The 15,354-nt window shown below is 42.4% G+C and overlaps 1 protein-coding gene across 6 annotated transcripts in view; it reads left to right on the top strand.

Moving 5' to 3' along the window:
* The window catches only part of SORCS1 (sortilin related VPS10 domain containing receptor 1), a 362,307-nt gene that overhangs the window by 303,434 nt on the left and 43,519 nt on the right, over positions 1 to 15,354 (top strand). For all 6 annotated transcript variants that reach the window (XM_053389262.1, XM_053389264.1, XM_053389265.1 and 3 more), the window contains exons 15-18: positions 270 to 387; positions 1,508 to 1,638; positions 11,141 to 11,254; positions 12,041 to 12,212. In XM_053389262.1, coding sequence (XP_053245237.1) covers positions 270 to 387; positions 1,508 to 1,638; positions 11,141 to 11,254; positions 12,041 to 12,212 — 535 coding nt within the window. The remainder of the gene's footprint in view (positions 1 to 269; positions 388 to 1,507; positions 1,639 to 11,140; positions 11,255 to 12,040; positions 12,213 to 15,354) is intronic.

Here is a 15,354-nt window from a genome sequence, read left to right on the forward strand (position 1 = left end):
ACACATGTGCAAACACTGATCTTGGCAAGTTGGGAAGAATGAAGGACATTCGGAGTTTTGAGAAGCTAGAAACTACTCACTGGTATTGCTCCACAAAAACATTGCCACACTTACTTCATTGTTATGTGATAGAGTTTTGCATTTAGTTCAGCTATCTGGGCTACTATAAATTCACTACAGGTTGATTCAAAGATACTAAATATGGATAAATGTATGCTCTTACTCAAATGATTACTTTTTCTGGTAACAGTTCAGTATGTTTTGTGCAGAGTTTTTGGGCACTTCAGCCATCGCTCTGAATGGCAGCTGGTGAAGGTGGACTACAAGTCAATCTTTGACCGACGGTGTGCTGAGGATGACTACCGTCCCTGGCAGCTTCATAGCCAGGTAAAAAAGTGTGTGCCATTATAATCTGTGACCAAAGATATAAAGTTCTGTTCACCCTGATTTATTTGCCTGGCCTCCTGTAGGGATCTGATATATGCAAATTCCAGCTGTGGTAAGCGGGCACTTACAGTAGAAGGTGGACCTTGGGCTTGCTGATCGGAAGGTCGGTGGTTTAATCCCCACAACAGAGTGAGCTCCCGCTGCTCTGTCCCAGCTCCTGCTAACGTAGCAGTTCAAAAGTACACCAGTGCAAATAGATAAATAGGTACCACTGTGACAGGAAGGTAAACAACTTTTCCGTGCACTCTGGTTTCCATTACAGTTTAGTTATGCTGGTCACAAACAGCAGCTCCCTCGGCCTGAAAGCAAGATGAGCGCTGCAACTCCATATTGTAGTCGCCTTTGACTGAACTTAACCGTCAAGGGTCCTTTACCTTTTTTACCAGCGGGTTTATGTTTATCTGCATTCCTTCTCACACACACATTCACACACACACACATACACACACACTTCTTTGCAGGAGTGTTTTTGCATTCCTCAGCTGGAGTCTTTGTAGTGTTAAGGAAAGAGTGGCCAATTTGCTTTGAAAGTGGAAGAACACATAAAACCACTAGCTATTTCTAATTTGTTAAACAAAGAGCCTCAAATGGGAGGGGGGTGTTTGTGTTGGTATCCATCCATCTATCTATCATCTATCTATCTATCTATCTATCTATCTATCTATCTATCTATCATCTATCTATCTATCTATCTATCTATCTATCTATCTATATCTCTCTCTATCATCTATCATCTATCTATCTCTATCACCTATCTGTAGGGATAAACCTCACCATTATGAGGGAGTGGAATTCTGTGTCATAGAATTCTAAGAAAATCATTTCCCCAGCACAAGCATTTCCTCTTGCCAGATCAAACACCCTCCCCTTTCCTCCCCTTCTGCCCTGTTCTGGGAATTCTCCTAACCCTAACCCCCCCCCCCAGAGCCTACTGGGAGTGAAGGGTGCATTGGGAGAGGAGAGGAGGAAAGCCCTGTTGTGCAAGGAGGACTTGTTGTTTTGGCTCTAAACCACACAACTATTTGATTGAATCCATCCCATTGTTTTTCTCTCACCTCAGGGAGAAGCATGCATCATGGGAGCAAAAAGGATCTACAGGAAGCGTAAGTCAGAAAAGAAATGTATGCAGGGCAAGTACGCAGGAGCCATGGCATCTGAACCATGTGTCTGCACAGAGGCAGACTTTGATTGGTGAGTACCGCTTTCAGCATTTTAGCGAGGCTATAGTTTATATGGTCCTGATAATGAACATAACGTTGGCAAGGGCACTGGAGACTAGGAATGCCTGAGGAATTTGATTTCAGTGAATCCTGATGTGAACTGACTTGATCCCACCTCCCAGCCTAATATTCAAACAAGGAAGTAATTATTCTTGTATTTCAAATTTTGTGATACAATTCTAGGCTGAAAAATGCATTAAAATGCATTTGTATTGTGTGATGAAATACATATTTAAATATTAATAAGAGTATTGATTTCCCTGCAGCTTTTGTGTTTTTTTAAAATAAATAAATGCACAAGACATTCAAGACAAGCCTTTTCTGAAAGTTTGCTGCAAAATATGTAGAAGGGGATTTCTTTTCTGCCTCTAAATCATGAATTTTCCACACCAGCAGTCACAATCACCACATTTTTTCCCTCTTTTGCAAGTGGTTAAAACCCTTCTTACTACCACCTTTTAGCACCCAGTCTGGGAGAAAAAATTAGCAGGAGCTGAGAAAAGAGAAGTGAGAAATACTGAAAAGTATTTTGTATAAGATTTGAGAAATGGTTTGAGGAGAAGAAATTGGAGGACACCCAGGGCCCCAGGGAGTTGGCACTTATATTCCTTTCCATCACTTGGACCTCAGGGAGGTACAGTTTAGCACCCTGTTGATATTTTGCTTTTTGTATCCTGGATTATATGAATTACTCCTGCACTCAGCTGTAATGCTGTTTAACTGCATATAAATTCTTTTTAATTGCAATATTTTATTTCATAAAGTGTGTTCTTGTCATAAAATGTATGCACTTTTTATTTAGTTTGTGACTGCTGAACATAGTGCGCAAGCAAATTTATAGTTTTAAGTATTGGCATTTAACTACTAGTGGGGCAACAGATTTAGGCAATGGGTGCTAATCCAGACATTTCTGTCGGGAATTCAAGCCCATATCAGGAGAAACTGGCAACAATCCCATGCACCCGGCTTGATTCCCTGTTGACCTCCCTGGCTGCATTCCCAGCCAGCGCAGGCAAGGTCTCGATAGGCGATTCTTCTCAAACGTGAGAAGAACACCCCCCCTCTTTCCTGCCCCCTGGCAGGGGAAAGAGATAGAAAGAAACGTATTTACATGTCTTTATTTCTGTCTTTGCAGCGTTACAAAAAACATGACTGCTCTCTTCAAACTCCAGCAGTGTAGGGACTAACACTTCCTGCACTTCCTGGAAAGGAACAAACGGAAGAGCTCATATTACACTCTGAGCTAATTCCGGTGCTTCGCACTGTGAATTGACTGTCCCTCTGTTTCCCACGGACAGTCCCAACATTCCCATCATGTTTACTTTTCAAGCTAGCAGTTTGCAGCTGCATTGCTTCAATATCGTAACAATTTCATCCTATATTAGCAAAGAGGATCAGACTTTGTCTGAGGTGTGCAAGTAAAATGCCCTTCTCTTGTGAAAAAGGACAATAATGAGTAATGCATTCCATTACCTTTAGACTTTCACAGTAGGGAGCAGATTAAGATTACAATCCTAACTCCATTTACCTGAGAGTAAGCTCCATTGAATTCAGTGGGACTTACTTTCAAGCAGACATGTTTAGGATTGCAATCTTGGTGCATATAGGCTGCCTCTGGCAATGAACCATTTTGTGCAAATTGACAAACAATACGTCAGAAACAAAAAAACAATGAGGCACCTGTCAGGACAATAGCAATTATATATCAATGGATATGTAAATTACATACATTGCAAAGCAGTTTTCATGCCTGGTTATGTATAATGTGCACATGTTGTTGTCGTTTAAAAAACAAACTTGCTGTAGAGAATTAAGTTGAAAATCATTCATAGCAAAGAATCTGTGCCATGCAGGGGGTTTAATGGGTGAGTGGAAGAAAAAATGATGGATAATCCATTTCCAATGGATGCCTCCAGCATTAATATTATTTTTGTGGGGTGTTTTACCAATATGTAGATACACATTGGTGTATCAGTAGAACACTATGAAAAGAGAATCGTCATGCAATCGTGCATACCTATCACATCAAGGTTCCCTTTCTGCACTATTGTGTCATGGTGCTGATGCAGAAACATTCAATTTTAATCAGAAACTTCCTAATTTGCACTTCTTGTACTGTGTTGGGGGGCACCCAAAGTGGCTGGGGCAACCCAGTTAGATAGACGGCATATAAACAATAAAATTCTTATTCTTATTAAAACAATGCACAATCTGAAATGCAATTATCTTTCAAAATCTGTACTTTTCTGAATCTTGTGATGCAGTTCTCCAGACAACGTATGCAAAAATGTATATATTAGGAGAAAGTCTGTATAACAATGAGAAACTTATTTTAAAAAATTCCAAATTGCCACAGAAATGTGAAGAACTGAATCTAAGGATGGAAAAATGAAGCAAAGCTTATCTGATAGATAGATTGATCCATCCCTAATGATACCTGATTCTTAATACAAACTTTACTAATCTTATGTTCTCAGATGCAGAGCATGGGATAACTCGCATCAAATTATGTTTTCCATAGTTCAGGGTATTGTAGAAACAGCACTGGCGTCAGACATCCATTTATTTTTATGTCTTTCCAAAGTAAATTTTATGCTTTCCACAATTAATTATTCGAGCACCTACTACTTTGTTGTTGTTGTTGTTGGGGTGGGCATGAAAAATCTGTATTTACCCCCAAATAATGATTTTTTTAAAAAAGTTAAAAAATAAACACTTACTGTGTAACTACAAATTGAAACTATTTCACCAGAAAGGTTTGAAAAAAAAACAATGTATGTTTCTAGAAACAGAAAGTAACGTATTGCCAAAATGATCTTTGGAAGAATGAGTGAGTTACAAAACAGGAAAGGAGTCAGCTTAGCAGAGAGATTACATTTGCATGCATTGCCTGCTTCTCACTACCAGGGGGCAATAGTGTTTCAGAAATGATTATCACAATGAAAATTGTGTACTAGTCCTAAGGACAATATTACCTAGCAACTGCCTAGAAGCTAAATTGTATTTATTTAAGTAGTAAATGGATTATGGGGTGACACATATGTTATTAAAGCATTTATTTACCAGGTTTCCCAGCATTTTACTGCAGCATGCAAAGTATCACTCCAGCTGCAGATTTTATTTTTTATTCTGTACGAAAATGAATCTCAACATGTTTTTAAAAAATGGATTATTTCGCTTTTGTGCTAGGTTGGCTGTAACAGTGACCTCCATTACTTGTTTAATGCCTTAACTTGCTTTGCTAAAGCACCATGAGTCAGAACAGCTTATCTTTATGTGAGGATAGTAAAAGGTAAAGGGACCCCTGACCATTAGGTCCAGTCGTGGCCAGCTCTGGGGTTGCGGTGCTCATCTCGCTTTATTGGCCGAGGGAGCCGGCCTACAGCTTCTGGGTCATGTGGCCAGCATGACTAAGCCACTTCTGACGAACCAGAGCAGTGCACGAAAACGCCATTTACCTTCCCGCCGGAGTGGTACCTATTTATCTACTTGCACTTTGTTGTGCTTTCGAACTACTAGGTTGGCAGGAGCAGGGACTGAGCAACGGGAGCTCACCCCATCGTGGGGATTCAAACCGCCGACCTTCTGATCGGCAAGTCCTAGGCTCTGTGGTTTAACCCACAGCGCCACCCGCGTCCCTATGTGAGGATAAAAGACTTCATAATCAGAACAGACCTCATGGTGTGTCAAGGAGGTTTCTGTACCCAAAGTTATAGCCCCACTTCAATAATTACATGTTTGATATGCCCCCTTTCCTCCACCATGTAGATGATGGAGTAAGTGTTGGGACCACCACATAAATTCCTGAAGGTGCAGAATCCCCACCCATTTTTGCTCCCCAGTTTGAGGAAGACAGATTCCACACATGGAACCTCTCTGCACTAGGGAGCATTCACGTGTAAATTTTGCAGTTCACATGACCACCATGGAAGGAACATAAGGTATACTACTCACCTACCATATGAATGCTGCAGGCAATGTATAATCATAAGAAGAGTTTCCTGGATCAGTTCAATGACCTCTCCAGGTCAGCATCCTGTTCTCACAGTGGCCAACCTGATGCCTATGGAAAGACGACAAGCAGAACCTGAGCACAACAGCATTCCCCACACCACACCACAGTTTTCAGCAACTGGTATTCTGCTGTCAAAACTCAGATATCAACATGGAGGATAGGATACACCTCCTAAAATGGCGGCACTGATCCAAAGATTAACGAAATTATTATTTGAATCTTCTTACCCAAGTCAGTGATATTCTACATATAATCATGCACACACATAGACCTTACGTGGTCTCCCTCACACATCCCCGTGGGTTTTTAAACCTGAAAAAACCTCATAAGTGTTAAACCTCACTGCATGGAAAAGCTACTGGAGCAATTGTTACAGTATGGGTAACCGTTACGGTCGTGTGAAAGTAATAACGTAACATGCTGCACAATCTTTGTCTGCTCAGAAGCATGTACCATTGAATTCAGTGAGGCTTATTCCAAGGTAAAGTGGGTTTCATGATTGCAGCCTTAGGTGTCAGGCTGTCAGGGAACATGTCAAATACCAGTTTCAAACACCAGATGTCTGGCTACAATGCTATTGATCTTAGCGCACTCCCATTTTCAGATTTAAGTAGCGGGATTCATCCTTTGTCCCAATTGATGCTGATGCTTGTTGATTGCAAGGCAGCCTGTTGTGTCTGCAGTTAGGCAGCAATTTGTTGTTATCATCAGAGTTCTGTGTGCATCAGAGAGTAGACAAGAAATTCATTAGATTACAGGTCTGCAAGGTGAAAGAGCGATGCTAATGCCTCTCTAGTGAGATGCAAAGGAGTTGCTTCTGTCATTTCTCAGCATATTTCTCTCTGTGTGTGTAGGTAGGTGAATGAATTGTTGTAAAGGCAGGCAGGGAGGGAGTTGCCAAAACCAAAAAATGTTGCAATCAAAAGTCAACATCTGTTTGCTTACTGGAGAGAGCTAGTTTTGTGGTAGAAACATACAAATGTATCTTAAATGGAAGTTAAAGTTGTTGCTGTTGTTTCACTACTTGTCCTTCAATTTAAAATCACAAGCCGGGCTATAGCACTTAAAACACAATGCTAAAAGCCCTGTTCCGTACCCAATAAGCACAGGACGCCTTTGCCTGGCAGCCCAAGGGCCCATAGATTGCGGCAAAATGCTGGGCAAGATTTTTGCTTAGTATCTTCTCCATGTGATGCACTCATAGGAAAAAGCGGTCCTTGTTGCAGAGGGGAAGGGAAGCCTATATAAGGCTGCTTCCCCTGGAGCTCACAGTCATTTTGGTATGAGAGCTTCCTTCCTGCCCACCCTCAGGTTAGAGCCTTCAGTGAGCAATTTTGGGTTGCTGGGTGACAGGACCGGAAATGATTTTTTTCTCTCTCCACCTGATTCACACTTTGTTGGGTTTTCCCCCCACCTTTCCCTTCCTTTGTTAGGCGGAAGAACGTTGTTTGTATGAGGGCGAAAATGGCATTGGGCAGGATCAACATAGCCTGGGGGGCGGACATAAAGGGCCTGAGGGTTCAGTATCTGCCTGCTTGGAATCAGTAGCGAAGCTGCATGCTCCGCTACCGGGTCGAAGAGCGGGTGGGGATGTGGCTGCCCCCCCAGGGGGCATGACGCGTGCCCTGGGGGGGTGGCACGGCACCCACAGAGGCGTGATGTGCGTTCTGGGGGTGTGACGTGGCGCCTGTGGGGGCCTGACACCCAGCACGCGGGGGTGCGTGGCGTGTGTCCAGGGGGGCCGGAATAGTGGTGCTGGGGGTGGTCCGCTCCCTCCGCACTCCCGTTCCTCCGCCGGTGCTTGGAATCTGCACCTGGTCTCTCAGTGAGACCTTGCTTGCTTGGCTTGCACCATGACAAGGTTCAACACTGGCTGACTCCCATCATACTGGTTTAGAGCGATCCAGCAGATCCATTCCATCAACATGGGACTTGTGGAATGATGAACTGATCCTGGGACCCAAAGCCATGCCAACCCTTGCCCTGTCTACTGCTATCAATAAAGGTTTGGCCTGATTTTATCCCATCACCATTGTACAGTCTGCTTATTTTGCTGCTCTCATGGGCCACATAATGCGCCTGCCTGGGCAAACAGTTTCAAACAACTTACAATCTCAGAATTAAAGTGGAACCTAAAAATATACATCTCAGGTGTCAAAAGTCAGGGTAAAGAGGTGTGCTATATAGTGAAGATGCAGGAGGGAATCCAAAAGGTGTGCGCAGGTGAGAATTGTAGAATCTTCTCCACCAACCACACTTCACCTCCATGCATACACCTCCTTTTCCCAATGACTCTCCTTCCAGCTAGGTTCAGGCAGGAGAAGAGTTCAGTACTTCATACCCATACATCCATCATGCTCTTAAAATTGGACCCCTAGTCATGCAAACACACAAATTGCCCTTTGTCACTCCCACACCTCCCACTCTTGTATCTTCAGAAATGCTGCTACAGCTGTATCCTAGATTCAGGTAGGTAGCCGTGTTGGTCTGACACAGTCAAAATAAATAAAAAAATGGTCCAGTAGCACCTTAGAGACCAACTAAGTTTGTTCTGGGTATAAGCTTTCCCCTGCCCTATAGCTTATACCCAGAACAAACGTAGTTGGTTTCTAAGGTGCTACTGGACCATTTTTTTATTCAGCTGTATCCGAGGTGTGATGGACCCTGGGAAACATTAGATTCTCAGGGCAACTAGATATTTAATATAGATGGAGGGGTCCTGGAAATGACCAATCCAAGGCTGCCAGGGCAAATGTTACAGTCCATCAAGAATGCTCTACTTAGACACTAGTGAGTATAACAAGCAAGGATGCATGCAATCTCTCAGTTCCAAAAGATTGCTTCCATTCTCAAGTTAACTTAGAGACTACATGCCTCTTCTCCTAGTGCTTGCTCTAAAGCAGCTTTGGGGAGTTTCCAGACAGGCTTCTCATTGGGCATTCATGCCGATACATTCACACAAGCCTTACATAGAGGTTGTACAATGTTACCTGTTTAGTGAACATTCATCGTGACAACTTCAAGCGGAGATTACACAACATTGCCAGCTAGTGGTTGTTAGCCTGCACTTTCCAAATTTTTAATCAGACATTTTGCACTTACAAAAGGGATGAGATAATTGTGCTGGAAAGTTTGGGATGCCAACCAAATTTTATCTGAATAAGCAATCTCTCTGGAAGTGCCCTTGCACCACTATTAAGCAACAAAGGGGGGGGGGGGAGGTGGAGAAAGCATCCGAATAAGAGCATGTCCATACAAACATACATACAAATGAAGTGGCCCTGACAATAATGATAGAGATTTGAAGGGGTCCAATTGCCTCAACCAAGCGATATAGCCCATATCCACCAGTTCAGTATATTATGGGGGTGTGGAGTTATATAGCATAGTAATCTATAGTATATAATATTGGTTCATTATATTGAATTGCATATTTATACAGATTCATTACTGATGAATCATAGACTATGAGGTCTGAATCATGATTTCATTGGCAGAGTTCAGTCCTGGAATATATGAAGATTTGCATCTCTGAGTATATGCAGAGTGTTTTTCTCTCATCTACATCCAGCTCTCAAAACATCTTAACTAAGGCAGGACTCCCAAGGCAATTCAAAGGACAGCTTGAGCCCTGCTTCTGCTCTTTTCAAAATTAAGCACTTGTGTCATCCATATCCAGCACTGAGCGATATCATCTAGGATTCCTTGCCTAGAAGAAAGGGTGCATGTAGCATAGAAACTCAAACTGATTAAATCAGGCTTTGAACACGTATTCTCTTTTCTGCATATTTTGCTGCTCTGCCTTTCACTTGATTATTGAACATGCTGTGAGAGTGCAGCGTTACAGCTTTTTAATTATATTGATACATGAGACCTCAGCAATACAAGCATTTCAGTGTGTTGACAATCAGATTAGAGAGGAAAGAAACCTCATTTATAAATAAATGAAAATGAGTTTTATCACTTGTGGAATAATAATTTCAATAGCCTTTATGCTGTCTCTCCACTTAGGATGCTTATAAAATTATTTTGCATCCTTTGGGTAACCAAGTATCTGTTTGCAAAACAATTAACCAGTGTTTAGCATGCTTGCAAAAAGACTCAGGAATGTTATACATATGAAAGAGTGAAGTGAAAATGTTTGCTCAATTCCATTGCCAAAAAGAACGGGTGGGGTCAGGGCTTTTTTTCCAGCTGGAACTCACAGGAGCTGAGTTCTGGCACCTCTAAGGTAGGCACCATTGCCATTCTAAAAGAATGAGGGGGGTGTTCATTGTGAGTTACAGAACCTCTTTTTCTAAAAAAAATAGCACTGGACAGGGCTGTCCAACAAGTGCTAACTGCATCATCCCTTCTCTACCTCTGCACCTTTTCTTCTGCACTCTTAGCAGAAGTTCAGCCTTCATTCTCCCCTCCCTTTGCATATAACTTGTTTTCAAAGGAAATTGAGCAATTCCTGGGACAACACTCAGCTCAGTTGTGGACCACACATTTTGCACCCCAAAAGTCCCACATTCACCCTCTGACATCTCCAGTAAAAGGATCTCAGATATCAAATCTGGGGGGCAATCTTAGAAACTAGTGGGGAGTCAGAATAGACAATCTACTGAACTAGATTGACCAATGGTGAGATCTGATATAAGGCAGCTTCATTTCCTCTGGCCATAGTTATCCTCTAGATAACTTCCAACATCACACAACAACCCAAAGAAGTGAAGGCAACAAAATGCATGGGGAGTCTGGTACATATTCACTGTGCTTTGACCTACCCATCCACTGGGTACTAAAGAGTAGTTTCTGCTAAAATTATGATACTGAAATGAATGGTCATAATCCAAAATCAACCAGGCTCAAATGCTGTATAGTTACTAACAGAGCCATACCTAGGCTTCCTTGTGCCCTTGGCAAGGAGCTATATCAGCACCCTCACCCACCCCACATGTGCCCTTGGCAAGGAGATGTATTGGTGCCTCTGAAGCCGGGAGAGACCAGAAACTCAAAAGTTTGCGCTTTTTTCACCTTTCATGCTCTGCCAATGTCTTTCTCCATTGCTGCTCCCCTCCGCCTCTCTTCCTCCTCCTCCTCTGTTGGTCCATCTGTCTGAGCATGCAAACAGATGGGCGGGGGCTCCTAGCCACTCCAAGCAAGAGTGGGGAGGTATGGTTTTTGAGCCATTGGTAGGAGCCAATTTGACCAACTTCTATGTATGCCCATGATTACTGATTGAGGCAAATGCAGACAAGAAGCCCAGAGCTGTAGAACACCACCCTCAAGTTGTAGACAGATGTATGTATACCTGTGTGAAATCGATATATGTGCAGAAGACAAAGTAAGCTTCCAGGGCTGTATTTATGTGAATGTGGTGTACCTCTGCAGGCTTCACTGTAACATGATCTCTCAGAATTATGTGCTTCTGATTCGCATATCACTGAAACAATCTCTCCTTCATTCAAACCAGTGACTATGGATTTGAGCGTCACAGCAATGGCCAGTGCTTGCCTGCATTTTGGTACAACCCATCCTCCTTGTCAAAAGACTGCAGTATTGGTCAGAGTTATCTCAACAGCACTGGGTGAGTTGTTTTCAGATCAGACTTACCAGAATCTAGTTAATATTATTTGTGAATGGTTGTTAAGCTTTCCTCATGCTGTTCATCAGGTCTATTGCAGTGCAAGGCTTCAAATGTGGAGGGGCTTGCCAAGGGATTCTAAGACAGTCTAGCTACCGGTGATGCATATGACCCAGCCTTCCCTGCTGTGCCAGTCTAGAGCTGGCACAAAAGAAAGTCATATTTATCCTTCCTCTCTGGCTGACATCAGTGCCAGAGCTTTGGAAATGGTGGCATCTCTGCTTCTCCATTTATCCTCATTTTGTGTTAGGTTGTGTAAACACTATACCTTTAAAGCATATGAAAAGCAAACCTACACCCCTCAAAGAGTTACGGCCACAGTAGTTTTTTTTTACGAGTTGCTGGCAATTTTAGCTCTGTGAGAGGTAAACTACAACTATTTCTTTGAGGGAATCTGCTTTGAATCTGCTTTTAAGTGTGCATGCTACCTATGCTTTGTGATAAAATTCCTTATTATCGATTGCTGTCAGATTAACATTTAGTGTCATTAATGGTCTTATTTATTTTGGCTGCTTTATTATATCTGTGCATTCTTAATTTGTTGTGAATGGCTATGAGACTTTTTCTGTAAGAAGTGATGAAATAATAACAGTTGCTGTTATTGTTATGATTTGCTTAAACTAACTGGGATGTTGTGGCGGTGGTCTTGAAAAAGGGGAAATAGTCTTAAGTAAGCATCTTGCAGTGGTCCTTCCTTACACTGTCGTGTCTGCTTCCCGCTTTCAACAGGTATAGGAAGGTTGTATCTAATAACTGCACAGATGGTGTGCGTGAACAGTACACAGCCAAGCCTCAGCAGTGTCCTGGCAAAGCCCCACGAGGACTCCGAGTTGTCACTTCAGATGGCACATTGACATCAGAACAAGGGCACAATGTTACCTTCATGGTGCAGCTGGAGGAGGTATGTCGTCTTTCACGCATTTCCCACTGGGGCTTTTGAGTCTGAATCGTTTAGAAGAAAATGGATAGAAATGAACACAATTAATTGGCCAGTGGGATTTAACTGATTAATGGCTTCATAAATATGAGCTGTATATCTGGGCTACAATAAGCAGGGCTTCGTTAACTTCTGTAACCTTTGCTCACTTCCACTTTTGCCCTTCCCAATTCCTTGAAGGGTAGACCTGAAAGTGAAGTTACCTAGGCAAATATTGCCAAGCAAATGGCAAAGCCAGTATTTAGAGGATATGAAAAATGTACATTTCTGAAACAATGCATTCTGTCAACTACCATTTGTTACTTACACGAGGCATGGAGGACACCCAGTCTTGCTTAAGAAGTGCTGGTTGTGGATTAGTTTCCATGTTGAAACAGACAGTTTTATTCTTCTTGAATCCCACAACTTAGTGACTTGAAAAGTCAACACCTACTGGTGAAAAGACAACCAAGGGATAATAAAGACCCTGACATCTGTTCTATCAACCATTGAACTCAACATTATCAAATGCAAGTACTCATAGGATAGTTTTATGATAGGTGCATTTGCAAGATAGTAATGTGTGCATTTGCAAGGAGTTAAGATTCACTCTGCAGAAATCTAGAGGAAACCTCACCCATCGGTTCCCATCTTTATACATGTTTAAGAAATAGATGCTACAAAACTGACTGCAGCATCTGAATCAAAGCAATTTACACAATATAAGATATAAGTATACAGGGTATATTTGTGTTGAGACATGGAAAGTTTTTGCTACCAAATTTGGCACAAGACGTGTGTGTGTGTGTGTGTGTGAGAGAGAGAGAGAGAGAGAGAGAGAGAGAGAGAGAGAGAGAGAAATTAAAATTCCTATGCTATAGGTGTCTTAAAAACCAGTTAAGCACCATCTCTGCACTGGACTATGGGCTGAAAAAATTGAGTTACAGTATATAACTCCAGAAAAAGCAAATGCTTGAGAATTACATTCTGGAAGACAACCGAGGAGAAACAACAACTGCCTGTTGCAAAACCTGATTTAACTTGATTTAAAATATGTTTTAAACATCTGCAAGGATAAAGAGATAACAAGTCATTGCTTAACTGAAAGCTTCCAATTAAATGTGAAGCTTGGGACTAGATTTAAAAACATTTTGATTACATCTCATTGTTTAACACTTTGATTTACATGTAAGGCCCAGCACTTCATAGAAAAAAATCATGCTTGCAGCCTCTTGGGTGAGACTGAAATTGATTGTTTGAAGGTGTTGTCCTCATTAAGATGATTAAAATTAGCAGTATCATCTCCTCCCACATTGAAACTCCATGCATGACTTACACATAATCAAGTTATAATCATATTCTGTAAATGGGCCAGGTTGTTACTTTTGAATCCATAGGTGTAAAGAATCTCAGAGGCTGTGAGAAGAATTCAGGTATAAAATGCAGCTAATTATTTAACACCTTGCTTGTTTATATAGCCATGGGTTAGGCGTGTGCATCAGCTCTGTGTATACCCTGAATTACAAGGTGCATTGGGGTAATTCAAGGAAGGTTCTCATTTTACCTCATTAGATTGTTCTATTATCAAGATGCCTTGAGGTGTATCACTTCATTTTCAAGTGACTCTGTATGGACCCGACTAAGGAAGCCCCACAGAGCTCAAGAGGGAAGGTGATGGAGAGTTGGGGGAGAGGATCTCTTATTTTGATGGATGGGGCTAGCTTTTAATCATAGTGAATTATTTTCTTGGGGCACTCCAATCATGTTGAGTTGATGGAAGGGTTGGAAACTGCTTAGAATCATAGAATCACAGAATTGGAGAGATAAAATGAACCCCAGGGTCATCTAGTCCAACTCTGTGCAGTACAGGAATCTCAACTAAAGCATCCAAGACAGATGGCCGTTCAACGTCTGCTTAAATACTTCCAATGAAGGATAGTCTACCACCTCCCAAGGGAGTCTGGTCTACTGTCAAATACCTCTTACTATCATAAAGTTTTTCCTGATGTTTAGTTGGAATCTCCTTTCTTGTAACTTGACGTCATTGGTTTGGGTCCTACCCTCTGGAGCACAAGAAAACAAGCTGACTCCATCTTCCATGTGACAACCCTTAGATACTTGAAGATAGCTATCATGGCTCCTCTCAGTCTCCTCTTTTTCCAAGCCAAACATACACAACTTCCTCAACCATTCCTCATAAGGCTTTATTTCAGGACCCTTGATCATTTTGGTCTCCCTTCTCTGCACACATTCCAGTTTGTCAATATCCTTCTTAAGTTGTGGTTTTCAGAATGGGACACACTATTCCAGGCATGCTCTGACTATGGCAGAATAGAATGGGACTATTACTTCCCTTAAGGGAGGCAGGTGGCGCTGTGGTCTAAACCACTAAGCATCTTGGGCTTGCCAATCAGAAGGTCGGCAGTTCGAATCCCCGCAACGGGGTGAGCTCCTGTTGCTCAGTCCCAGCTCCTGCCAACCTAGCAGTTCGAAAGCACGCCAAAAAAAAAGTGCAAGTAGATAAATAGGTACTGCTCTAGCAGGAAGGTAAACGGCATTTCCGTGCACTGCTCTGGTTTTGGTGTTCCATTGCACCAGAAGCGGCTTAGTCAAGCTGGCCACATGACCCGGAAAAACTGTCTGAGGACAAACGCCGGTTCCCTCGGCCTGTAAAGTGAGATGAGTGCTGCAATCCCAGAGTCGTCTGCTATTGGACTTAACTGTCAGGGGTCCTTTACCTTTATTACTTCCCTTGATCTGGATGCTGTGCTTCTTGTTGATGCAGCTCTCTCATAGAGAGAGCACAGAACAATTCAGAAACAGATCATTTTTTAAAAAAGAAATATGCATGGATACAAGCAGCAGCAGGTGGCAGAACAGTACAGGCAGGGCTGTGTTGCTGACATGGCTTCCCAATGCTGGTTACTGAGAGAGGGAGAGAGAGGGCAAAGCAGCAGGGAGCTTGATGCAGTGCAGCCACAACAGCAAGAACATCAGATTGTGCCCACTCCATGAAAAGCCCCCATTCAACTTGCCCCTCTCTGGATTACTTGCACTGCAGCAATCCAGGGTTTCAGACAGCAGTATTTCTACCAGGCAGGAGATGCCGGGGATTGAACTTGGTGCT

Source organism: Podarcis raffonei, chromosome 5, assembly GCF_027172205.1.
Source record: "Podarcis raffonei isolate rPodRaf1 chromosome 5, rPodRaf1.pri, whole genome shotgun sequence".
NCBI lineage: Eukaryota > Metazoa > Chordata > Lepidosauria > Squamata > Lacertidae > Podarcis > Podarcis raffonei.